At 36.8% G+C, this 26,993-nt stretch overlaps 1 protein-coding gene across 2 annotated transcripts in view; it reads left to right on the forward strand.

Annotated features, from left to right (window-relative positions):
• Positions 1-1,248: 1,248 nt before the first annotated feature.
• TRPA1 (transient receptor potential cation channel subfamily A member 1) overlaps positions 1,249-26,993 on the forward strand; it is a 38,860-nt gene continuing 13,115 nt past the window's right edge. The window contains exons 1-18 of one of the 2 annotated variants that reach the window (XM_068932520.1): positions 1,585-1,808; positions 2,134-2,191; positions 4,133-4,295; positions 5,989-6,164; positions 7,961-8,068; positions 9,052-9,160; positions 9,515-9,660; positions 11,116-11,252; positions 13,589-13,637; positions 17,132-17,231; positions 18,321-18,421; positions 19,664-19,833; positions 19,921-20,085; positions 21,513-21,627; positions 22,846-23,012; positions 23,947-24,040; positions 24,661-24,720; positions 26,139-26,237. In XM_068932520.1, coding sequence (XP_068788621.1) covers positions 4,262-4,295; positions 5,989-6,164; positions 7,961-8,068; positions 9,052-9,160; positions 9,515-9,660; positions 11,116-11,252; positions 13,589-13,637; positions 17,132-17,231; positions 18,321-18,421; positions 19,664-19,833; positions 19,921-20,085; positions 21,513-21,627; positions 22,846-23,012; positions 23,947-24,040; positions 24,661-24,720; positions 26,139-26,237 — 1,830 coding nt within the window. In that variant the 5' untranslated portion in view covers positions 1,585-1,808; positions 2,134-2,191; positions 4,133-4,261. Of the gene's footprint in view, positions 1,471-1,584; positions 1,809-2,133; positions 2,192-4,132; positions 4,296-5,988; positions 6,165-7,960; positions 8,069-9,051; positions 9,161-9,514; positions 9,661-11,115; positions 11,253-13,588; positions 13,638-17,131; positions 17,232-18,320; positions 18,422-19,663; positions 19,834-19,920; positions 20,086-21,512; positions 21,628-22,845; positions 23,013-23,946; positions 24,041-24,660; positions 24,721-26,138; positions 26,238-26,993 lie in introns of those variants that run through there. The other variant, XM_068932519.1, reaches the window with a different exon arrangement.

The following is a 26,993-nucleotide window of genomic DNA, read 5'->3' on the forward strand; positions in this document are numbered from 1 at the left end:
AAACCATATAATTATACTGTCGCATACATCTATCTCGATTTCTGCCTGTAGCTCTCATCCCATTTCAAAAGGAATATCGAAAAGACGAGAGTCACAGGATGAGGATGATCGGAGATATGAAATGGTTTCCATACAGAGGAAAACCGTACGAATCAGGTCTTCATCAGCAAGCAAAAAGAAATCACAGAACTTTGTGAAATTATAAACAGCAAGCAGAATTAAAAAAAAAAAAAAAGAGGAACAATTCAATATTTCTCAAAATAAAAAGGGTAGGGAGCACTAAATGAAATTAGTGGGGGAAAAAGTTTGTTTGTTTTTTTTTCCCCCCAAATCCATGATGAAATTATGGCACCTAGCGCCACAGGATGCTGGGGCACAAACAGTATAAGAAAGGGCTCAGAAAGGAACAAGCCAAGTGATGGAGACTTGCCAGCCGGCAGCTATTAAACAGGCCGGACCGGAGGCAACATCTGGCTCAGGAAGTTCTTAAGCCGCTGACAGCCGTGAACCGCGACACACGGGCAAAACGTCAGCCCATATGGTTTCTGGTCTTCTTCCTGAGCATCTGCCCCAGCTGCTACCTCGGGGTAGGACGGCAGGTCTGACCTTTGGTATGGCTGCTCTTATCGCATTAAGTAAACTGTTAGACCTCCTGGATCACAAATGACGCAGCAAGTCTGACTCAGTTAAAGCGGCTGTGCTAATTAACCCTTTGAAATACTCAGTAATGCTAAGGAAGCTCAAGTTTTTAACCAAATTTTCTGAATGAACGAATTCAAAAAAAAAAAAAAAAGTGGCATTGCATTTTTCGCGCGTTGAGCGGTTTGCATCGCAGTTTTCGCCTTTCACGCTGCTCTGGGTCCCCCGCAATGGCTGCCCCACCGCCGGATAGCCCCGAAAACCTGCAGGACTGACGGAAGGGGAAAACCGTAACCCCTGAGCCCGCTCCCCGCCAAATCCACCGTCCTGAAAGCGGGGCTCGGCGACGCCCTTCGCACCCGCGCCGCTCCCCAGCAAGCCGCCGCCGCCGCCGCGCCCGGCTCTGACATGCCAAGTGGCCGCGCTCGGGCTATGTCGGCGGCGGCACCGCCAGGCTGCCACCTCCCTCCTCCGGCAGCCGCCTCAGCCTCGGCCCCTTGGGCGGCGGCGGCGGGCGGGGCGCGGCGGCGCCGGCGCGGGGTGCCCGCCCTGGGCGGGAAGCGGCGGCAGCGCCCCGCTACCCGCCCGCCTTTCCCCGCCTCCGCCGCCCCGCGCCGCGCCGCGCCGGGCCGGGCGTCACTGGGTCTCTCGCCTCGCAGGTAGCCGGAGCGGGCGCGGAGGGGGCCGCGGGCAGCGGCGCGGGCCGGCGCCATGAAGCGCTCTCTGCTGAGGCTCTGCCGCTCGCGGGAGAAGGCGGCCGCGTCCAGCTCCTACCAGGGCGTCGTGTGCGAGGCGGATGCCGCCTCCGTCGCCTCGCAGGACGTCTTTAAGGTGCGTGCGGTGAGGCTGGGCTGGGCTGGGCGTCTGTCAGGGGAGCGGGAGGGAGGGAGTGTGTGAGGGGGGAGATCCGGCTGGCGCCGTCACGGCCGGCGTGGGGAGGGCGGCGGGACAAGGCGGCAGAGGGCGCGGGGTGCGAGGGGAGCCGGGGGGAGGTTTCGCCTCGGAGATGGGGCTGCGGCGGCAGCTGCGCGGGGTCGGATGGGAGCATCTCGCACCCCACGGACCTGTCCGGCCAAGCGGCCGCCCGCGGGAGGCAGGCTCGGAAGCGGGGTGGTGGCAGGGTGACGCAGCGTCGTGCGGGCGAGGACGCGCTGGGCCGCGAGCAGATGGCGGGCGGGCAGCGCGAGGCTGGAGGCCGTGGCGGCCTCCCGTCACCGGCCGGCTCGGCTCTGCGGCGCGGGGCGGCCTGCGAGAGAGGGACCTGCAGGGAGCCACGCGAGTGAGCTCCACATCCTGCCACAATGTCCCGAAAGAAAGTTTGAAAGAGCCGGAACTGTTCTAAGCAGAAAGGGAAACAGTATCACCACCTACAAACGTGAAATTGATGCCGAAAAGCATATAACCTGTTGCTGTTTCTGTGGGGACTAGGACAAGAAGTGAGGTATTTATGTAGGCACAATTAGGATGGACACTGGGGAAGCAGCTTTAAACTAGAAAAATTTTTTTTTAAGTGGGATTAATTAAGCAAAAGAAGAGGTTGAACGAGTGACAGGTAACTTCGAAGATATTTAAGAACAGACCAAGAAAGCCAGAGTATGTGGACGGGTTTAATGACCTCTCGAGGTCTTTTCCAGCCTCGTCTTCTGGGCCAGCCATGGTTCTGAGCGTCACCTCTTCTGTGTAAGGTGGCTTGTCGCTTCAGTGGGTGGTCTACAACTGTGGGACCAGTCAGATAAAGCACAAAGGAGCTGCTGCTGTTTAAAATAGCTTGCTCTGCGTTTTCGGAAGTGAAAGGAAGGCACTGAGAACACCTAACTGATTTCCTCCTTTGCTGTTTTGCTAAGGAAATACCGCAGTATTTGCTAAAATATCTTATTTTTGGTTAATAGAAATTCTCATCATACAAAGCTTTTGGGCATATTATTTCTTTTTGGGGTTAATAGAAATTCTCATCATACAAAGCTTTTGGGCATATTATTTCTTATGTTGACAAAAAATTCCAATGTAATTAATGACAAAATCTGGTTTAAATCAATGGAAAGATTTAAAATTCATTACAATTAAAATCAAATTAGAATAAAAGACAGAATAAAAGATATCGTATGCATGTGTATAGGGCTGTATAACAAGGTTTTCTTAAATATCTTTTTAGTGTCTATGAAATGTGTAGATATTTGTGTACATATAATAGACCTCATTATTGTGGCTATTGACTCAGTAAATATCCTTTCAGCAATGATATCACGTGTTTTCTCTCAGCTTCTTCCAATTACACTTTTGAAGCAGATGCTACCCATGTATTTGGCTCCAGTCTTCTAAATATTTAAGCACATTTGTAACGTTATTCACATGAGTAATCTCACTGAGGTCAGTGAGACTACTTAGCTGAAAGAAGTTAAACATGTTTGAGTGTTTGAATGAGAAGCCTCATAATATATATTTGCTTAATGAAGGCAAAAATTGTTGAACTTTTATGGCTTGAGGGACACTGGAGACCAAAGTTTTCCTTTTTTGACGGCTAAGGAAAGAACAATGATTTGAGGATTTCCTTTTTTTTTTCCTGCTTTGCTTCCTTACTTCTCTTTGGGAAGGTTTGTGTCACTTTTGGTGTGATTTTTTTTCTTCCCAGTTTTGTTGAATTATTTTTCTTTTTGATTCCCTTTTGATCTTTTTAATAAGTTGTTTTTAAAGTCCTGCTCATTCCATTGCAATCACTCTTTCTCTTTTCCTCAGATACAACTATGGTTATTGAAATGCTCTAATGAAAAGATCAGGAGAACTTCCTAGTGTGGGATCAGGAGGGGTTTCCATAGTGGGCTGTGGTCACAAAGTGCAGCACCAGGGATGCATTCAGGTGTCAGAGGGCTGAGCAGTTGGAGGGTCTTTGTTAACGTTACACTGTGGAGATGCTGAGTTGTTTCAGGCTGAGGATTAGCGGATTAGCCCATGGGATGCTCTTAGGATAGTGCTGTAAATTAAAGAATGTGTTGGTTGCTCTGATGTGTGGAACATCGTAGAATCCCAAGGGCTGAACTTGAAAGCACAGCATGTAACATCAGTCTCTGTAGAAAGGTCTAGAAGAGGAAATTATCCAGATTATTCATTTATCTTCTTTGCTGAATTCAGTTGACTTGGCCATAGCTGCAGAGAGAATAAAACAGTAAGTGATGAATTTGCTTGCTTGCTTGCTTGCTTTGGATTTCTTGTGATGGAGGGAGGATCTTGATCTCACTGCAGAAGACAAAATAAAGCATTCTAGATCATTTCTATTTTTGTTAGTTTTGCTCAGTTCTTTACCTGGGGTGTGACTTGAAATCGACTGAATCAATCTGAGTTTTGCTCTTGACTTAATTTGAGCAGGATCTGTGTGCTTCTATATGAAACTGAACAGTTGAGAGAGAATTACTGAGTGATAAACTGGCTACAGTAACATACTACTAACATCTTATCTGCTAGGCAAATATGAAAATGAGCATATTTGTATCCAAAATAGGTGATTTCAGATGGAAGTGCATGTAGACTGCGGAGCTTCATTAAGAAGAATCGTTCTGGGCTTACCAAAGTGGATGAATTAAATGCCACCCCATTGCATCACGCTGCAGAAGGTGGTCAAATAGAATTAATGCAGATGATCATAGATGATTCCTCCTGTGAAGGTAACACATATTATTTGACTTATTTATTCTGTTAAATAAAATAGTTCCTAAAATCAAAGTATTTGTTACCTGACTGACGCAGATTGGATATATGTTACCTATATTTATACAGTCAAGTACTGTTCAAACTGTCTGTCACAATTTGCACTGTCTCAGGTATGCTTTGCATCACCCTTATTACATTAGTACTGCTTTTCCCTCTAATGCAGTGATTCAACATATTTTTTTCTGTTGAAGACTCAGCTTTATAGTCTTCATATATGAAAAAGAAGACTGTGCTGAAATACAGTACATCTGACATTTTATCTTCCTTGTATACATTATGTATCTTTTGGTATATTTAAAATACTGGAAACATAAGTAAGAATTAATTTAGTTCCCCATATTTGTCATTCAAGTATGTTATCACTGACTTCTATCTTTCTAAGTCAATTCAATTTTAATATGTAATTGAGTATTTCTTGTTGTAGATAAGTGTGTTAGATATGTTTTAATAGACTTCTTGGATAATTTAAGAAAAAACTCATTTTATTAGTAATACATTTGATGCAGTTGAAACATTTACTAAGCTGTGGTCACATGTTTGGTGCTGCTGAGGGCAGAATACAGGTATAGAAGTAGATATGAAGGTACACAGAAGGAGGTACTGCTTTTTTGAAATTGTTATCGTTTCACTCTTGTTTACTTAATAGTGGGGAAGAGTAAACATCTGATGAGATTGGTCATATCCTAGGAAACTCAGGGAAGAAGTGGGAGAACGTGGGGCCTTGAATGATGGAAAAACATTCCCTGTAAAAGATGCTATTTAATAGTTACTATTATTAATAAATACTTCTGGTGCTGTGAAACTACTATGAACTCTAGTGACAGACTGTAGGCTACTGGACAAACACATAATGGCTCTGAAAAGCTCATCCTTTGCTGAATGGTGGCCAATCTATTTTTAGACTATGCAGGCTGAAAAATATTCTTTTCTTCTCAGTTTATCATTTTGGTCTTAATTCTTCAAAGTGCTTGTTGAGAGTGCTCATCTCCAGTTTTGAAAATAAAATTATACGTATAGACCAGAGCAGTTTTCTGTCAACATTTACTGATTTACTTCTGTGATGTTAAGTGAATCAGAAAAGATTGGTCCTTAGTTATCTAATGATTTGCAACCAGTTATTTATCATCTCTCATTTTAATTATTCACAATCACTTGTTCAGTATGGTCTCTAAAGCAATAGCTGCAAATTCAAAGAAGGTGTGAAAGAGAAGACACAAAGAAAGAGGAAAATCAAGGAACTCTGGGAAGAAGAGAGATGTAAAATAATGAGTACGAAATAGACAGGTGTTGTAACCCTCTGATCTCTCCACTATTATAATTTGAGAAGATCTAATAAAAAGCTTTATTGGTGTTTCCTAACCTTATCAAGCTTCCTCTCCACTGTATTTTAATATATTCATGTCTCCAACAAAACATTTTCTCTCAACAATAAGATGTATTCAGCCCAATAAGTAATTTAATGTAACTGTGTGTGACCTGCAGCTTGACTGCATCATGTACCGCCTTTTCATTCTTCGCTTTAAGAAAAGCAATAATACAGAGGTAAACCTCCATTGAAAACACTGGTTTTTTTCAGTATGATCAGAACATTTGACAGCTTTGCTTCGTGTTTTTTTTTTCTGTTTCTTTTCCTCTCCTTTGAGCTAGTATTAAATGTGATGGATTCTTCTGGAAATACTCCACTACATTGGGCCACAAAGAAAAACCAGATTGAAAGTGTTAGTTTACTTCTCAGTAGAGGAGCCAACCCAAATATTCTCAACTCCAATATGATGGCACCTTTGCATATGGCTGTGCAATCCCTGCATAATGAAATTGTTAAGGTAAGTCTAAAGTTCAGATAAATAAACAGACTTGATAAGTAGCTCAACAGCTGCATGCAGAACACCAAGAATATTGTTTGTATATGCTATATCCTGGGCGTAGCTCCTCATACGCTTTGTTTAGCGAGTAGGATGTGTAACATACGGTGCTTGTAGAGAGGTCTGTGTGTTCTCAGCTTAGCAAATAAGAACGAATTTATTGATTTATGTATTGATAGGTGTGCTACTCTAGTAGTCCTAATTATATTTAACTGAGATTCCTTTTAAATTTTGCAAACACAATGACTTTTTCGAAAAGGTTATTTTTAACAGTGAAATTTCAAGTAGACATTGTAGTGTTTTAAATGTTTATATTCTGAAAGTTTTTATTGCCAATTGCATAGAGAGTCACAGAACTATCAAAAATAGTTGTGAAACTAGGAAGATAATTTTTTGTTTATTTTAGTGGATTTTAATCAGAAAGCACAGTTCTTAAAGCCAGCATTTTGATAACTTTGCTGCTTTGGTTCTGCTCTTCTTCAATTAAAAATTGCAAAAATATGCTCTGAAGAAATTATTAGTAAGGTGTCTGTTTTGAAAATTGCAAAATAGAAACAGCATTGAAATTTTAAACAAAGCATTTTCTCATCATCTGACCAAGCATAATGAGAATATCTGCTGTCCAGTTTAAGTAACTATCTGGCATGCTAGAATTTGTAAAATTCTTGAATTTACTGGGTAAATACAACCTTAACACCACAGCAGCTAATTTTTCACTTTAAATTCGTCTCTTTTTTCTAGTACAGCGAAACACAAGAAGGAAAAAGATACCTCTGTATTCAAAAATTAAAATTCTTTTAGAGATTGCCAGTACTAAAAGATCTCATAGGCCTCACAACTCTTACCAAGTCTCTATTTACTGCCAATTTAGAATAATAAAATTATCAGAAATATGAGATTTGGAAAGTGGTATTCGTAATGAGTTCTGGGTTTTGATGATTTTACAGCTCTTGACATATAGTATGTGCTCTCGTTTCTTCCCCGCTCTGTTATTTATTCAAGCTAATTCTCCTTTGATTTCCATTGTCAAATTGCCCAAGAGTGATTAAAACATGCCAGTTTCTCCAGTGCACAAAAATTTCTTGGAATTACTGAAATGGAATTAAATAAATAAATATCTAGATAGAGGAATAAATGTGTGGTGAAGTGTGGTTATTTCCATAATCCTTTACTTCTCAAAAATACACTGGAAGCAATTACAGAGATGCTTGACAGCACCGGTAGCTCAGTGTTAGCTGTAAACACAGGGATCAGATTAGGAATGCAAGAGTGGAAGACTCCCTGTTTTCATTAAATCTAGTCTCCCATGATCTCATACAACTGTCCAGAAGCTGCCTGGTTGAAAAGGGTCTACAACATTAACATTTTCCAGGGAAGTACAAAGCACTACAATACGTTACAACAAACAATGAAAATCCCCAACTACAGTACGCTACAGAAAAGATTTTTGTCCGAGTACTGGGGAGTTTGTTAAATAAAATTTTAAGACACTTTACAGTTAGAGCAGGCTTATCCTAGCTACCCAGCGTTCTGCCCTAAATAAACTTATTTTTTGTTGTCTGTTCTTGCCTGCATTTTTCCCCTGCATGTTTTTACGTTCTTCCTCATCTTGTCCCTCCTCTGCCTTTGTGGGCTGTTGGCATGCAAATACAAGTCATGATAAGAGCACTGTGTGTGATAAACAATGGGAGTAGCGGGATAGGCTTTTGATGTTGTATTTGGTTTATGGTTGACCAAATGTTATTTTAAACGTCTAGATTTTAGTCCAGCATAGCAGTACAGATGTTAATTTGGAAGGCGAAGCAGGGAACACACCTATAATTGTAGCATGTTACAAGGACAATCCTGAAGCACTGACACTCCTGGTAGGTATAATTATCCGTTATCTTTTAATGTGGCTCCGTTTATCTTGATGCGGTGTTGTTCTGTTCCTGTATTCTGTCTTTGTTTAATGGAGGAAGTTTAAAGGCGAATCAAGGGCTTAATACTTAAAGTGCTTTACATAGGTTTGTGCATATATGTGTACTCCTTTTTATTTCATGAGGTGTTTGTACTGCAAATAAATGTTCAGTGGTTACTCTTACAGCATCACTGTCCATTATATAAAGAGAGCATCTCTTGGGAAAAAAAAGAGGGATTTAAAGCTCAAAAAAGAACTTTTTTTCTGAAATACAAAGTGTTTTATCTTCCTCTATGCCATTCTTTATTTATGCTTTTACTTACATGCTTCCGGAGCAGCATGAAGGTAACTTGTTAATGAAATGCTTAGCAGCTGTTTGAAAAAACAGTGCCGACAACTCTTATATATATTCTGGGATTTCTGAGGTGTATATATTTTGAGAAACATATTTTGCAAAAAATCAGATTTAATATTTTGTAATTTAGAAAACTAGGAAAAATTCAGCCATGCCTGAACAACTTTACTTCTTTATTGGGCTTACAAGTCTTGCCTGCATTGTGGAAAAAGTTAAGATGTTTATGGTTCAAGTGATTATTTTCAAGGTTGCTAATAAACTTTTAATCTCTGGAGAGCAAATATAAGTGTCTACTAACAGCAAACAGAAAACAACTTACTCAAACTAATTTTGAATGTCATCCTCAGGACACAAAAAGAAACACGTATATATATATATATATATATATGCATATGTGTGTGTGTGTAATATATGTGTGTATATATATATATGTGTGTACATACACACCTACCAAGAGATGTTTGAATATAAACTTCACAATGCATGTAAAATGTTTTTAAAAAGGAGATAGTGGAGACTCTGTCTGTGATAATGTGTTCATTGGTCAGAATTTTCTGTATGACATTAAGCCCTATCTAAGTGTTATTTTTCAGATTGAAAATGGAGGGAAAATATGTAAACCAAACAAAACAGGATGTATGCCTATCCATGCAGCTGCATTTTCAGGAGCAAAAACATGTATGGAAATTCTCTTAAAAAAAGGTAAATAATTTGTTCCAAATCAGTTGCTGAGAGTTATTATTTGCCAAAACATTACTAATTTACTGCTTTTCCTCTCAAAGAAAGCACTTACACATATGATTGAACTTACAAGAAGTTAATGCAGTTATTCCCACGGGCAAAATTATTCATTTTAGTCACTTTCGTAGAATTACAGCAACAGCTTTGTTGGTTTCCTAAACGTATACCCATCCACTGTTTAATGATAGGTGTGAAGTGTTCTTCAACTGAGGGGGGAAATATTATTCCTAAGTTAATATATCTGTTTGTTGAAGCCTTGGTATTTTATGTTACCTCATTCTTCCTTAAAATTTTACATTTTGTTTCATCTCTTAGGTGAAGAATTAGGACACTCTGCTAAAACTCACATCAATTTTACCAATAATGGGAAGTGCAGTCCACTCCATTTGGCAGTTCAAAGTGGAGACTTGGAAATGATTAAAATGTGCATTGAATTTGGAGCCCAGATTGATCTAAAACAGGTGGGCAATGGCATGAAATATAATTTTGATATAACATAGATTTCTCTAAAACCCCACATGATATGGAAATGCTGAATAGATAATTGCTTATTTTAACTTCTAATGGAAAAAAATGGAGCAGAAAATGGAAATGTGCCTAATTCAAAACAGACAAAATGGCAATTTTCTTTACACAAGTTACATAGGATGTTGTGAGTGTGAAAAGTTGCATGAGTTCAAAAAGCAATTGGGAAAAATCCGTGAAAGACAAATCCGTCTACATCTACTAAATACAAAGACATACCCTGTGGCTCAAGTAGTCCTTGAGTCGTAAGTAGATGGAGGCTCGGAGAGCAATATCTGGAGAAGTATTGCTGCGAGCTCACCTTGTTCACAAACTCTTCACTAGCACCTGCTGTCATCCGTTGTTAAAAATGGGATGTGAAGATGGGTAGACCTTTGATCTGACCCTTTCTCATCATTCTTGTTTATCTTCAGTCTTTCCCTCTCCTGTACAGTATCTTCTTTGTATGCAAAGAATGAATTTGTGATACTTCTGCTCGGTTTGGTCTAAGGGCCATCTCCTAGCTTCATGACGGATAGACATTTCTGAAAATATCTCCGACATTAATCAAATTATTTGCAAGACTGAAGTCAACTCATGAGAGTAAAGATAGCATGGTATAGCCCTCTTTTATTTGTTCGGTACTTCGAACACACAGTATTTTCACACAGGTGATTTTTGCTGACAGTTTTGTGAAGGGTAGGGACTGTTTTGAGAAAGCTTATGGCATTGTGAAAAAGCCCATTCCAGTGCATTCAGTGAAACTTTCCTGTTATGAAAAGGACAAGGATGAAATCCCTCAGGCATGCATCAAAGCTAGTTTGTCCCATCTAGCTAAATGACGGTTTGTTTTGGCAAGTCTTATTCCCATTTTTTATTAATTCTTTAATAATTTGTATGATAGTTTATTTTAGTTTATTATAGTGTAATAGTGTATTATACCAAGTTATCCTTTTAAAAACCTGCAAGAAATTATATTTAAGGGAGACATCTAATCTGGTAATCAGAAATATCAAAAATAGCATATTTTCTGTATTTGAGAAGTGCAATTATTTGTTTATTCATTTGTACTGATCTACCTATAGGTTTCTACAGTTTTCCTTTGCTTCACCTATTGTATATAAGGGTGCTGTGTGTGCCTGCTTATTAGTTCGACTACAAAAAATTATTACGACTGTAATTATCTCATATCTTAGGGGGCTGGCATAGAGTAATGAAGAGCTTTCTACTAATCCTTAAAAATATATCTTTAATCTTTCCTGGTCTTTAAGATCTCTTAGGAGTTTTCCTTCTTTGGTTAAAAACTAAAGCTTGCATAGGAATTTAGGCAATTAGGAATTCTGGGCTAAATCGCTTGCCTATTTAATAGGTTGGGGCTTAGACTGAGTTTTGTTTTATTGTCCCATGCACAGAATGAAAAATGCACAGCACTACATTTTGCTGCCACTCAAGGAGCAACTGAGATTGTAAAGTTAATGATGTCGTCCTATGCTGGTGAGGAATCTATTATTGATGCTGTAGATGGGAATAAGGAAACATTGCTTCACAGGTAAGAGGCTGTTCTGCCGGACTTCTTTATAAGTCATGAGCCAGGATATTCTTAATTAGTCTCACTGTTTTAACAGCATCCAGTTATACTATATACAGTATACTTAAACAAAGTAGATAAAAATTTGGAGACCCTCCACAGTGTTGGAACTTCTCTACAATATGGGAGATGATTTTAATAACCTATGAGGGAGCCAGTAATTTGGTCAAAATGTTAGAGATTTTGTGCTGAGATAAAAGTCAAAATGATATGATCCAGTTATCTCAGAACCATGCCTAGGAATCACTGACAGTTTGTACTGAAAATTTATTCCAGTGAAGAATTAGTAAGTGAATCAGTTTCTGGATCTATTAACAGCTTGTGAGGTTGTGGAACAAATGGACATTAGCCTCATCTAATGGGGCTTATGTTCCCCAGCAAATGAAAGGGAAAAAAATATCAACAGTAATCTTGTATATTTTTTTTCCTCCAGAAATCATCCAGTGCCTGATCAGGTAAAACTAGGTGATAGTACAGTTCTCTGTGACTGCAAAGTTGCAAATATCTGTTTGTGTGTAGACTTTCAAAATTTGTTTAAATCAGAGCACAAAACTGTGGAGGTTTCCCTCGTCTTCTGTAGCAGAAAGGCACTTAGTTGAATGTGCTGACTGTCAACTTTATGGAAGACAGTTTATCTCACCATCTATGAATTTTTACGAGAAAGATACAGCTCACTGTGTTTAAATAGAGTGTAAGAATTTTACGTTGTTATTCTACAAGGAGTCTTACAGTATGAAATAAATGGTAGAAAGTTGGAGGCAGCAGAGATGATGGTTCTTCAGATGGTGGGTATAAAGTGGAATAATTTATAGCTAAATGAAGAAGTTTGAAAGAGTATGTGTTGTAAAGTTAAGATAAAGATTGGGTGCATTTGGAAGTGTTACAGCGATAAAACACTACTGAAGACAAAACGATGACAGAACACCAAAGAAAATGTGCAGACACATTGTAGCCTCAGTACTTACTAGATAGCTAGGCATCATAAGCGTGGAAATGATTGTGCTGGGAAAAAGTTCTGGACAGTAATGAATGATACTCTTTCGTTCTCTGTGTCTGTGAAACAGAAAAAAAGATAGTATCAAGAAATTGTCAGAAGGTCACTTGAATCTCTCAGAATATGGTTAAACTAAATAGGAACTTGGTGAGAGCAATGAAGGAGCTTATAGGCTGAACGAGATATCACATCGCAACTGTCATGTTCCCATCTGAGTATTTTATAAAATGCTCTTGCTCTCTCTTCAGACACCTTGGAATTTCTTTTGGGTGTGTGTGAAGCATTCAATATTTATGCCTAAGTAGAGAGGTCTACTCTAGATAATGGAGGTGTTTCTACCCTTTTGGAACCATGATATTATTTTTAAGGCCTGTCTTTCAAGTAATTGCTTCTAACTATAGTATATGCTGTGTTATTACCTCCTGTCATGCTAAGGGAACTGTTATCTTTGAGATACAGTATAACCTTGGAACTGTCCTTCCGTGTTGCTCGTTGTGCACTTCATTGCCAAAATTTAACAGAGCAGGTATTTGAGTAAAAATATTTAGGAGAAGTACGATTTTTTAAAACATTTAGAATGTCTGTATTAATTGTGCGATAACGTCCTGCTTTGATTTCTTTCTCTACAATACATAATTCAATGTCTTACTGTAGGATAAAACTTGACAATTTTTGATGTGTGTAGATAGCTTTAAAATAATTTTAGTAAATTAATGAATGTCACCACCATTTATATCAGGTGATATATGATTTTTTTTTCTTGTTTTTGGAATAGAATTTCCTATCACAGTCCAAATACACATTTAGCTGAGTTATTACAATTTTAGCCCTTGCTCTAGGAACGTATGTAGTAAGCTAGTGGGTTTTTTGGATGATTGAATCAATTACATTGATTTGAGGCTCTAGGTCTGCATGAAACAAATTGAGCCTGAAGCTTGTGGAATTCTCTATTGACCTTGTATGGTACAGTAAAACATCTGACATAAGAAATGAGTGGTTCTGTTAAAAATCAATGCTAAATGCCTGTTGACTTAAGCAGTCAGGTTTTTGTTTAACACACTGAATATTCAATTTGTTAACTGAACTGAGCTTAGTTTAAAGAGAAAAATACATAACACAAGTGGAAACAATGATTTGTTAAAAGGAATTATGTGATAAGGTATATCACTCTATCTGTTTTATTAAAAAGATATTTATTTGAAAATATTACAAAATGCAGCCACTGGAAAAAAATGTTACCCTTTACTTTGAAACTTCATTATCCATTCTAATGTTACTATATTTTTTGCATTTTTCCCCACAGGACAGCATTGTTTGATCATTATGAACTGGCAGAGTATTTGATTTCAATGGTAAATATTTAATCAAGTAACACGTTTATAGAGATTACTGCTATCTATCCTACAGGTCTGCATAGAGAAATTCATAAAGGAGAGTGTTTTCTTGGGTATAGGTTATTAGATATATATACATATACAAATTTCATAATTGCATAATGCATAATTGACATAGTTGCATGATTACATAAACTACATAATTGACAATTACAGTACAGTGATGGTTATGGCTCTGTAATAGCACCCCACAGTTACAGAGGATGAAGAGCAGCATTTGTGTTTTTATTTTACTTAACTAAGAAAGGTTTCATGAACGTCTTTTCATCAGATGTGGCAAACTGGTTCAGTCATCCTCACATTTAGAATATGAAGTATGTAAATGAAGTGGAAGTTAAACATGCATTAAATTTAATCTGCTTTTCCCAGAAAGAAATCATTTCTCTAATGTAAGTATGTATAGTTGTTCCGGGGTCCCATAGCTATGTACTGAGGTTTGTGCCTCATCTAGAAATATCTTTTACTCTGAGTGCAGTTTAGTTATATTTATTCATTGAAAAATTATGGGGGAAAAAGAGAAAAAATATAACTTGGGATGCTACTGGCTATGCTCAAAGTGTGCATTAGCCGCAGTTATTAAGGCTCATATAACCATTAAATGCCCTGCTCTAAGGGTGTACGCTGCTGAGGAAATTTTCAGAAGTCAATGGAACTTTTCCATTTAATTTCAGGTAAGGTTTTTTACTTAATTTCGTGCCAAAAATGTTAGAAATATTCTCTTCTGCATAAAATTTTACTTTTCCAAGGAACTCCGTTAAAGGGATTGGATTTAGTCAGAAGTAGATGTTGTGCATATTTTTAATGCGTTGCCAAATGTTAGCTGGTGATGTGTGACTGCTGAAACTCGTCTGAAAGAATAACCTGTCTACAGAAGTTATTACCTGAGAAATACAGACGCAAGTTTTTGCATGTGGAAGTTTGTGTGCACAAAGTATTAGAGGGAAATCTTTAACACTCCATTTGCTAAGAGCAAACTGGTATTCCTTTAGTGTTTGACGATTTTGACCTCTTTCCTAGAGAGGAACCTGTGCTGAGGGTTTGTTTGACTTTCCATATAAAGTATGTCAGTTTAAAACTTCAGGACTGTTTTTATTATTTGCCCTGTCTGGGAACAGATCAAAATACGCCGATCAATATGCCAATATCTCAGATATTTCTTCTTCCCTGGACGCGATCCTGGGCAATGTGCTCTAGATGACCCTGCTTGAGCAGGAGGGTTGGACTAGATAATCCTCAGAGGTTCCTTCCAACCTCAACCGTTCTGTGATTCTGTTCTGTGATTCTTGTGCATTGTTTCATTATGTTGAATTTGGCCTCGACGTAGCATTGCACTGAGTACATGCTGTTGTTTCGATGACAGGTAGAGCCGTGTCTTTGAACGTTTGACAACAAGGTGAACTGAAGCCTTAAAAAAAAGGGAAAAAGTGGAAACCTAGATCAGTGTTCCCACTTTTAAATATTACAAAACTTTAAAGCTTTAAGAAATTATATTTGGACTTTGGTATGCAAACTAAGCATTTTAAACACAATGACTTTAAGATATAACGTCAATGTGGCCTTTGCCACATTTGCCAGTGATGTACATAGTGTCTGATCTGTTCGTGCAAATGATGTAATTGTGCGTAAGTTAAAAAAGAGTTGTGTATATAATTTTAAAAAAGTTGTCTGTATAGTTTGCAAAAGAGTTAAGATATGAAGATCAGAAGGGTCTTACGGTTTAGCTAGTATCTTAGCTATTTCTTTGGATCTTTTAGTAATTTTTTTGTGTACTGGACAATTAAGCGTTGAGATGTCTAGTGCTTCCTGAGTTTGCTTCTCTTAAATATTATTTCTCTTCATAAATTCTCTTGAAACATGCTTTTTCAAAATAATTAAGCAGTACTTTTACACATTTTTTGCCTCTTTTCGAATAGCCTTTGTTTCCTTTTTTGTGTTCCTTCTTTTTCATTAAAAGCAAAATAGAGGATTAAATTGGTATAAAAGCTATTTGATATTTACATTTTTGTGTTTCATATTTATTTGTGTTTAATTCATATATATTAATGTATAAATGAAAAGTAAAACGTTCAGAAGCTAAATTTTTAAATTGTTAACTCTGCACATCATAAATATTTATGTCAATATATGAGCTACTCCTTACTGCGCTAAATACATGATGAATGCTACTGAGTTCATTTTACGGAGGGATGAGCAATATTAGCTAGAGAGAAAATAATTGTAAGATTACATTGTTAACAGTAAATTGCTGCCCCTGTGTTCACTGAAGTAAATGAGCCACTTGGATAAAAAGGTCCTTTTTTGTTCTTTTGATGTATGGATTCTGCATGAGTTAAACTCAAATGTTTCATCGGCATGCATTGTTCTCTATAGTGCAGTAGTCACTGAGAATTTATTACATGTTTCTTATTACTGTATTACAGGTTTTATTATCCTAGAAAGTAAATATTGATCATGAGTATGGTTAATTCTCTTTTGATTTAGAACTCGACCCAAGTATCATTCACGTTAATGGAAGAACTCCCATTGACTTTTCAATGATCTTTGGATAACGTGAAATAGAACAGAATTTGTTGCATGCTTTGATAACCTCATCCAGTTTGTCTTGCAGCTCAATTTTTGGAAAAGCTGTATCTGAAACATAATAAAATATACCTCTCTAGCTCATTCATTTGCATCTTCATGCCCCCTTATTGGCAGGAGTTGATAGATACAGATTTGTTTTTGCTCATGGTGCTTGCTGATATGACCACAGTGATGTGTTGTCCTGGCAACGTGCACCTCATACAAAAACAGACAAAAGAGCAAAATTGGGCTTTTGCTGTAATATCTTATTCCAGTCCTTGTGCTTCCCCTAAGCAAAATAAGTCATATTAAGTTTGGATGATAAATATGTGCTGTTGACACAGCTACTTTGCGGTCAAAATTAACTTGGCTGGTTCAGTTTATCAGGGCAAGAAAATGAAGATATTTCAATCTATACAGGTTGACCCGTGCTGGTTTCTAAATATATTACCGCTAAGACCCTGTTCATATATGTTACTGAGTGGTTCAGAAGGATCTTGTTCTGATAATAAATTGTTAGGTAAGAGCACATCAGTCAAAAGTGCTCTAATTATGGTATTTTTCTAAAACATTGATCCCATTATTCCAAATCAGGATGGCAAGGTACGGTAATAAAAGGTCATCAGATGTGAAGTCAGTATACCTAGAAGTAGGCCACTGTTATTTAGGCGTCTAAATACGAATTTAGATGATAAATGATGATATCACTGTGGCTGATAGTTTGAAAACATAATTATTTTATATAAAGATGTGTTTATTGAATTGACTTAGTCTGGAGCATGTGAAGCTACTAAGTATGCCTGTAATTCTGCTATACTTATAAAGGGCAGCACCATTTAAAAATTGTATTTATTCATTTTTCATGATAAACTTGAAATTCTTTATTGCAGGGAGCAAATATTGATAGTGTTGACATAGAAGGTCGATCCCCGCTTCTGTTGGCCACTTCTTGTGCATCATGGAAAATTGTGAATTTACTGCTCTCGAAAGGTACAAAGGAGTATATACATGTGATACACTTCTTTTGAGCAAAGTTCATACCCGTTAAAACTCTACATCTAGCTTTCCTCTTAATTTCGATTCAAAACCTCAGCATATAGTCCAGGAGCAACTGAGCTAAACGGCTGTTCTGTGCTGGTGGCCCTGAAGATAAGGGAAGAATTAGGATGATGATTTCACCCTTTTTCATATAGAGTGAACAGACTGTAGAAAAGTGCGTAGACTTTATGAGTCCCTGTTTCATGCTTCTCAAGGTACAGACAACACTTGCACTCCTTCTGTGTGTTCCTTGGGAGCTCTCTGCAGTAAGCAGAATTGTGGAATAAATATACCACTTCTGTAAAACCATGTTTCTTATCAGAAATCAATCTTAAGTTTTAATTTTTGTATGTATGTCAAGTGTTGCCTGCAACTTTATTTAAAGACAATCTCGTTGACAAGGTTTGAGCTTTGTTTTTCAATTGCCATGCTTTTTGTGCAAGCTTAATATTGTTGGTATATATCCTCATTATCAGCATAATTAATTTTGTTAATGTTTTCTGTCTTCAATGAAAGGTTTAGTGTAGTAACAATATTAAGAACTTTGTTAAGACGTATTTTTTTCCAACTGGCAAAAAACTGCTATTTCCTGGTGCTTTATATCATGCTTTTATGGATTGTTACTCAAATAACTGCCGCATAAAATTACAGTGATTTTGAAAATAGTGAAACATTGTTAAGACGATATGATTAGAGTGGGAGTGAACTGTAAATACAATATGAGAAGTGATGATCCTCTGCATCTTTAAATCACCTCTAGATTTGTGGGTGCTCAGTATCCCTGAATACAAGGGCCATGTGTAAATCTTAGTACTTCAATGAGATATGATATGCATACACAGATGAGATAATGATGAAATCTGAGTGTCAGTAGTTAGTTTTTTGTGAATGAAGTGATACATTATAGCGTTGACTTGAAATAATATTTGTTATTTTATAGATTTGTTTTCAATATTTGTTACGTAATCTTAAATATTGTCAATTCATGCCGGAGGTCAGCAGTTTTGAAATTGCTGGTATTTTTTTTCCTTACTTATCTAGGAGCAAATGTATCATTAAAAGATCATCTTGGTCGGAATTTCTTGCATTTGACGGTATTGCAGCCTGGAGGATTGCAACATCTGAATGAGAAATTTCTGCAGGTACAGTGAGCATCAATTTATATCTTTCATTTACCGTTATTAGAAAATATAAAGAAAAAAGCAACTACTTTTTCCATTTTAGAATGTTTGTAAAAGTTCTTATTAAGTTACCCAGTGTCCCAGAAAATAGTTTAAACAGGTACATACCTCTCATGAAAACATTTCGAAACCAATAATACGGTTTTCCTATTGCCAGGCAGAGGAATAACATAATCTCATAAATTATTTTGCGGTTGGCAGATTGAATAGCTCAAGAGGGAGGCAATAAAATATAGAACTTTTCGCTTTTACTTTCCCAGTTCACATGCAGTAACGCTAGGGGACGTGCTCATATTCAGTCAAGCTCCAGGACTTGCAAAGCTTACAGCATATTCTGCTGGAATTCTCTGTGGACTTGGACAGTAATAAAGTCTTCGATTTTATTTTAAAAAGATTTAAAATATTTAGCAATGCTGAGGTAAAATACTCATGTTGCTAGAGTCCAAGCTCAACTGAAGGAGTTAAGTTTTCTAGCATTCAGAGTCCCAGAAATAACATTTTAAATGTGAATAAAGTAAATCTGATCTTATAGCATCCACTGTAATCTGTAAACAATTCAGTAATTTGGAATGGATTTAACCCCCTTTCTCAGTAGATGTGGAGAATCAACTTTAAAGCAGAGCCGTAACTCTCTAGTGTCTGCATTGACTTTCTAATTTTTCTAAAAATTCAAACAAAGGATTAGAACAGACTGGGATGGGGATTCTTAGTTGTTTTAAGAAAGGATATACGTAGGACAGTGAGAGACAAGGTATGAAGAAAGACAGGGAAATGAAAATGAGAAAGAGAAATGCAATTATAAAACAGTGTGAGAGTGCCTGGCAGCCAGAAGTTTTGCTGCTGAATACAGGCTGGAGACTACCTTTGCTTTCTGTACAAGCCTCCTCTGCTGACAGCAGTGAGTATTATGGTTAATCATCTCCTGTATTTCACTTGTTCTGTGGATGTGTTGCAGTGCGGGCCCAGAATGACAAGTAGTTCTGTTCTTTGAAGAGTAATTCTTTGAAAAAACGGTGACCCACAAGTCAGCAGACATACCAAATGTTCACTGTTATTAAATTTACCTTTCTTATGGTTTATTTTGTATTTTTAGATACTGCTTTAAAAATATTAATGCTACTGTTAGAAATTATTAGAAGCTATGAAGCATTAGCAATATGAATGCAATTTTGTGGGTTTTTTTTGTTTTTCTTTTGGTAACAGATGGAACATATTAAAAATCTTGTAGTGGATGAAGATAATGAAGGATGCACTCCATTGCATTATGCATGCAGACAAGGTGTGGCCCTCTCTGTAAATAACTTACTCAGCCTGAACGTTTCCATATATTCTAAGAGTAGGGACAAGAAATCACCATTACACTTTGCTGCCAGGTTAGTAGTGCAGCCTAGGCAATGAATCAATGCCATTTTTTCCACCTGAATATCTTTGATATTAATTTTTGTGTTAATCTTTCAAAGCTATGGGCGCATCAATACATGTCAGCGACTTATAAGAGATATGAAAGACACAAGACTTTTGAATGAAGGTGATAAGAAGGGAATGACCCCACTTCACCTGGCAGCACAGAATGGTCATGAGAAGGTAGTTCAGTTTCTTCTGAAGAGAGGGGCCCTTTTCCTCTGGTAAGTGTACAGATTGCCTTTTATTAAGGTAAAGAAGAGTTATCACCTTACATTTTGTATCCATGCTTGGGAAGTTATCCATTAGCTGGGAACTTAGTTCAAATTTCTTCCATTTATACATTATTGAATATATAAGTTGATGTCAGGCCTTATGAATTGAGAGACCATGTTTATAAAATATTTGTAAAACTAAGCTGACTGTGCCTTGCTTCTGTCTCACACATAAAATCATGGCTATCTATAAAGAAAGGCTTCTAATGCTTGGGAAAGTGAAGTCTCTCCAAATTCAACAGAGAGAACAACACTGACACTTTTGATGAATCGTAAACTCTGGTGGAAAAAAAAATGTTTTGGAAATATAGTCATGTCAGGTTCACGGACAGGCTTGGGTAAGGACTCTCAGGATTGGTGGTTCACAGGCAACTTACCTTGCGCTCTGAAGTCCTGATTTCAGGTCAAGGAGCCTCAGGTTATTGGCAGCACCATGTCCTGATAGGATTCTCGCAGCTTCCAGGCCCACACCTGCAGAGCCAAGAGCCAAAGCTACTAAGACTTTAGATTCCTGTTTCCAAGGTGTGGTGTAGAGCTCTAGCTTTCAAGTCCCATGCTTCCAAATCCAGGACAGTCTACACTGCAGCTACATCTTGGAGCTAGGGCCTAAGTGTTCAGAGGAGATCCTTTACCAAACAGACCTCAGCGCTTATGACTTAAGAGGACCCACTAAAGAGACTACTGCCAAGCCTGTTTTTTCCAGGATCCTTAGCTTCTGCTCAGCTAGGATAGAGATCTTAGTTTGTCTAGAATCCAAGTGCAGTTCTTTCAGAAGCTGGCAAATTTAATTGACCCTGAGATGTGTAATCTCACACTCACACACACACACACACACACACACACATCTGTGCATGCTTCTTTTAGGCTTAATTTAAACTTAAAATGGGCATTTTCTGATGACGTTTCCTAGGTTTGTGTGTGATAAAAAGCATACTGAGTTTCATTGTACTAAGATGAAGTAGTATTAATAGGAATAAAGTTTTGCGCTTATACTATTTTGTGTATTCGCTGTCTTTAAGTGCAATATTCCATAATATGGCCATGTCGTATGCCACATCTGTTGCCAGGTGTTTATAACAATATTATAAGCCTTTCAATCATTATATAAAAGGACATCTAAGAAAACAGACACAATCAGCCCATATAAATAAGAGAGAAATAAAAGAGAAGAGACCAAAATACTTCTATAGAATTGAACCTTTTACTTCTGAGTGATGTATTGGTAATGACAAAATAGTTGACATTGGAAGAGATGGACATCTCTGCAGTAGTCATGCCAAAGAAAAGATGTTTGAGGAGAGGAGTTACATTTACTTTAAAATTATGAAAAGCTTTTCCATTTATAATTACTATTTTTTATACCTGCTATATCTAAGTGATTATAAAGGCTGGACAGCCCTGCACCATGCTGCCTTTGGAGGATACACTCGCACAATGCAGATAATTTTGGATACTAATGTGAAATGTACTGACAGAGTGGATGAAGAAGGGGTATGTGTTCACATAACATTATTTGTTTTTAGTCTGTTATTACTTCTAGAAAAAAAAAATGTCTGTGATACCCTCCTAGTACATTTGTTTCACTGTGAATTACATTCATAATATTCCGTTTTGTAAGGCAGATGTAAAGCCTTTATATATCATCACTGTTAACATTTGTTGCTTGGATTAATATATAATTAATGACATTCTTATCCAATTCTTATGAGTGGAACACACAAAAATAGAAATAGCCTAATATAAAAAGTAAAGTACTATAAGTGTATTAGACACGTGCCTCTTACTTCCATAACAGTGCAGCAATATTTTAACAGTGTAGTACAAAAACAATTTAAAGAGTTCATATGGATTAAAAGAAATCCAACATCAGTAATAGCTCATTTAGAAATAGTTTAAAATCTACCTGTTCGGCACAGCCATATCCAACAGATATGGCTTCTATCCGGATCTGAAGTTTGGACCAACGCAGCCTCTGTTGGGTCAAGACAGAAAACAGAGGAGATGGTCAGTCTGAAGAACTGTTGCCAGCATAGAAGAGACGTTACCAGTTTCTCAGAGGGTTGATGACTGAAACATTTAGAATTGCTATATTAGGAAAAACTTGCTTAGACATATATCAGAAGCCTATGCTTGGTTCTTAATTTTCCTCAGAAAAGCCTGGATGAGTTGGGAAGGCTTTCAAAAGTAACTTTCAGTGTGACTTGATTCCTAAATGGTTTTAAACATTGCATTACTTTTATGCAAATACCAAAGAATAAAATGCTCCTATTAAAAAGCTGTGCCTGCAGATTTTCTTGCAGATTTGTTTATACAAGCACACATCTGGATATAATTTGGGAATTTTCCTTTCCTGATTATCAAATGCAGACTTTCTGTATCTGGAGATACCATCACTGTTACCTATTTGTGACTCTCCGTTTGTCAGCTACAAAACTACAAGATATTAATGACTTGGCTCTTCTTATTTGCAGGGAGTTTCCTCTTCAGATTTTAACACTACTGTGGCTGTAGACATGGAATAAAGAACTTCCCAATAATCTCTGTAAGAATCTCTTTGAAGAGATTCTACTTTTTAATGTTGCTAATATAAGCGTTCAGGGCTTGCAACTAAGAACAGAATGTAGCTTTTCAGTGTTGGAAAAAAACTGAAATATGCACTTTAAAAAAACGATTTATGTGGTTGCTTTGTTATACTACTTTTCTGTGCAGAACACAGCATTGCATTTAGCTGCAAGAGAAGGACACGCAAAAGCAGTAAGGCTACTTCTTGACTATGGTGCAAAAATTCTGTTGAACAAAGCAGTAGCTTCTTTTTTCCATGAAGCAATACACAATAGGAGGAAAGATGTAGTATCTGCTGTCATTCTGCACAAAAGGTAAGGTAAACAGAAAATACTTTTTGAGTTTATTTGCCACCATTTGACTTCTTTCTTTTTAATCTAGTTGAAGTTCTGAGAAGCTGTAGTTTAATAAATATGATTAAGTGCATATTTTAAAATTCCAGAGATTATGCTATGGTCTATGGTCTAATGAGAGCCATAAAAAATGGTGTAATTGTAATGAACATCAGCTATGTGGCAGGTTCCTTTCCATGTTAGGCTGAATGTTCAGTTTCTGTAAGAAAAAAACCTAGAAGTCCTAAGAAGTAAATAATCCTCTCCCATGTTCTCTTTCTTCTTACATATAGAATATTGGCCTTTCATGGAATAAATCAATGCATACAGAATTTTAAGCACAATTGATATCATCCAAGCGATTTGATTTCAAGTTGTTGATTTAAATGTGCTGCACGTATATATAACATGGTATGTCCATTGCAGTTTAGAATAATTTCGTGTAAGAGCGTAGCCAAGCCTACCGAGTCCCACTTCTAGAATAAAAACGTTGCACTACTGTCTAATGATCACATCTTTTGCATTTGAAGGAAGACAGTGAATATTTTACTGAATTTATTATTGCCCTCCTAATATTGTAACCCAAGATTCCAGCTTTAGTTCAGAGTTCTGTGGAGTACAGAGAAAGACACCGGCTCTTGAAAAGGACTAGCGTGGTCGAAACATTTCTGTTTAATTGGTAACAGAGTTAAATCATTCTTAGGGAATGAGATCATGAGTCATTCTTAGGGAAGCATCCAGAATATTACTCAGTTGCTTCCCTGACATCTGATTTTCGGCTTGATAGCATGTAAATATATTACAGACTGTGATTTCCAGGATAATATCTTAAACAAAACTCAAATAATCTAAACCTAATTTCATTTTAAAGAGAAGTAGCTAATTCATTTTCCATTATTTCAACGCATTTTTGCAGATGGGAAGAAGCTGTTTTGACCTTTTCTCACTATTCTAGTGCTAATAAGTGTCCTTTGTTGGAAATGGTTGAGTATCTTCCTGATTCATTTAAAGTAAGTTTAGTCATTAAGAAATGACTACGGGAAAAGCTGTAGTTACGTTGCATTTTATGTTGTTTTTTCTGAATGCTGTCCTCACTAACATGGGTTATTCTAAAATAAACGTAATATCAGTTCATAGGCAAATATATTTAATTGTATTTTACTGATGCTTTCAGGTAGCTCAGTTTAATTTTTTTAATATTAGAAAAAGGTCTTAACTTCCTGAGGTAAGTGGAATTGTGTATAAAAGTGATGCAGGTGAGAGGAGAATTGGACTGAAAACCAGTAGAGGTGTTTTCACCTTCTAGCTAAATGTTAAACGAACGTCAGCAAAACTTTTTAAGCAAAATATCAAGTGACTTGATAGGTAGGTGTACATAGACACTTTACGTTTTACACTTGTAAAGTAGTATGTAGCCGTGTAGGTTGGGTGGGTTCATTAGTTAACTCCTACATGTAAGCTCTGGCGTTTCTTGTATTCATATACCGTAAAACCTGACTCAGTCATCACTTCCATTATATAACTGTCATATATTTGAAGATCATTTTCTTCAGATACAAGCATTTTGTATTCTTTCCTGATGAATGTTATCAGTAATCAGGTTAATTTACTTTTCTGTTCATCTTCAAAGCTCGTTTTGGATAACTGCATAATTGAGTCTTCAGAAGAAAAGACAAGTCGAGACTTCTATGTAAGTGGAGGGAAAAATCAGTGAAGGGAATACATTTTAAAGTTAATGATGGTCTTAGGCTGGATTATGTCACAATGTCTTTATCAACATGTTAGCAGCAAAAAATTATTTGGATAATAGTTAAGTTAGAAAACCATCAGTTTTGCTTTTAGCTGCTGATATTGGACTAAGTTTTAATATCTCTTAAATATTTTCTGTAGTTGCACAAGAGTCCTGGTGTAAACTGAAATTGATTAATACTTGAATGTGTTGAATCATGAATAGTTCAGTAGTTATTCACCAGTAAATGAATTTGAATCTGTGCTTTTAATATGCATTTGGCAAAAAAATCCTCAATATTAGTATGACTTTTTAAAATTACTTCATCATATACTGGCACCTTTCAACTATTAGTCTCTTTTTTTCTCAATAAAGCCAGTAATTTTGTTCTCTTCATTGCCTCTGTGAAACTGCAGTGAACATGACTGAATTTGACTTGAAAGCTTGGAAAGTATACGTAATGTATGTTTATAGGTGTATATACAAGTGTATATGGATAAAGTATGCTTGTAGATGAGTATCCGATCTAACAGAAAGAACATGTGGCTGATCGTATTGTTTCCTTTAGGTTGCAAACTGCTTTGAAGTTCAGTTTCTGTAATCTCTTTATGCTTACACGTCTTAACAAGTATAACATTGAACTTAAGATAATCTATAGACTTTGCTGTGTTAGCTTGTGCAATAAAGCTGGGTCTCAGACATTAAGGATGTTTCAGAATAATTGTGACTGTAGAAGTAATATACATTTATGCATATCGAAAGCATGCCTATCATAAGCAGTACAATTGTCTTCAATAATTCACCAGTCCCAATGCCAACTGGGTGTTTATGGTAAATTCTTGTGCAAAATGTAAAGCAGTATATACCTTTTACAATGGTAAGGAGCCATGATATATTCTACAGTTATGTTGTCTTTGAAAGCATATTGAAAGCCATCCCATGAATTATTACATTGGATTGGGTCTATATCAGTAACAGAAAAATTACTATTACGTATTTTCATGTTTATATGATGTTATCAAAGCCATATAGGTTATACATATAAGCTTTTCTTCAAAGTCAACATTAAAACAAATTAAAATAATGAGAATGACCTTTTAAAACTGTACTATTTTAAGAAGAGATTTGTAAATTTTTTTATAATAATTTAAAATGTCTGTTTATCCTGATCATCTTACGAGTCATAGATGTGTATTTCAGTCTCATGCATTCACTGGCAGAGTGACTAACAATTACTAAACAACTGTGTTCTAATTATTTTGATGCAAAAAACACCTCTTTTTTCCCTAAAGAACAAACCTTTGTAAAATTAAGCATATTATCTCAATCCTAGATCATCAATTTTGTCTTAATGAAATGCTGGTATATTTATTATTCAGATTGAATATAACTTCAGATATCTCCAGTGTCCTCTGATGCTTAACAAGAAGCTAAAGGATGATGAAGACATTTTCTATGAGCCACTTACCACTTTAAATGTAAGTAAGTTCTTTATTTGACATCATTCCATGCTGTCTTGTTTGAGTTGACATCAAAGTTTTGGGATTTTTTCGTCACAATACTTCTTCTTCAAATAGTATAATTCCGTAGAGGTAGAGTGTATACAGGCCAAAGTTCTTATAATCTAGATAATAAATAACATTTCTTTTAGGATTACATAGAAATGTAGTTTATGTTACATAGAAATGTTAGTTTATTTGAACACCTGTTAATGTTTCAGGAGAATATACTGTACATGCAGACAGCACATCAAAGATGAGCATACCTAGTCATTGTAGTGACCATATTGGGGAATATAAGGCAATGGAAAACTTGACAAAACTGATTTTTTGTGCTTGCAGCTTCTTTTCTTCATATGCTAGTTACAAAATACTTTCTATACCTAAAACAAATTTTACTATCCTTCCATATGGTGAGTCTGTTCTCTTTAGCTGTCAGAACTCATTTAAAGAATGACCTCAATGGCTTCATTTGATCACCTTTTTGAACTTATTGTTAGCAATTAGACTGAGTATGCTGTTTAGTATTGAATAAATATATATGTATTCTAGTTAAATAAAACTAGAAAAGCATGGTCATCTCCTATCTATAGCTTCTATCCTCAAAAATCTCGTAATTATGAGTCTTACTTTTTTGCAACATATGCTGTCTTTGTACAGTTATATTTTTTTAAAGTTTTAAAAACAGAGCATCGGGAGAAAAGGTGGATGCCCTGGTAGGACATAATAAGACGA

This window comes from Struthio camelus, chromosome 2, assembly GCF_040807025.1.
Source record: "Struthio camelus isolate bStrCam1 chromosome 2, bStrCam1.hap1, whole genome shotgun sequence".
In the NCBI taxonomy this organism is placed as follows: domain Eukaryota; kingdom Metazoa; phylum Chordata; class Aves; order Struthioniformes; family Struthionidae; genus Struthio; species Struthio camelus.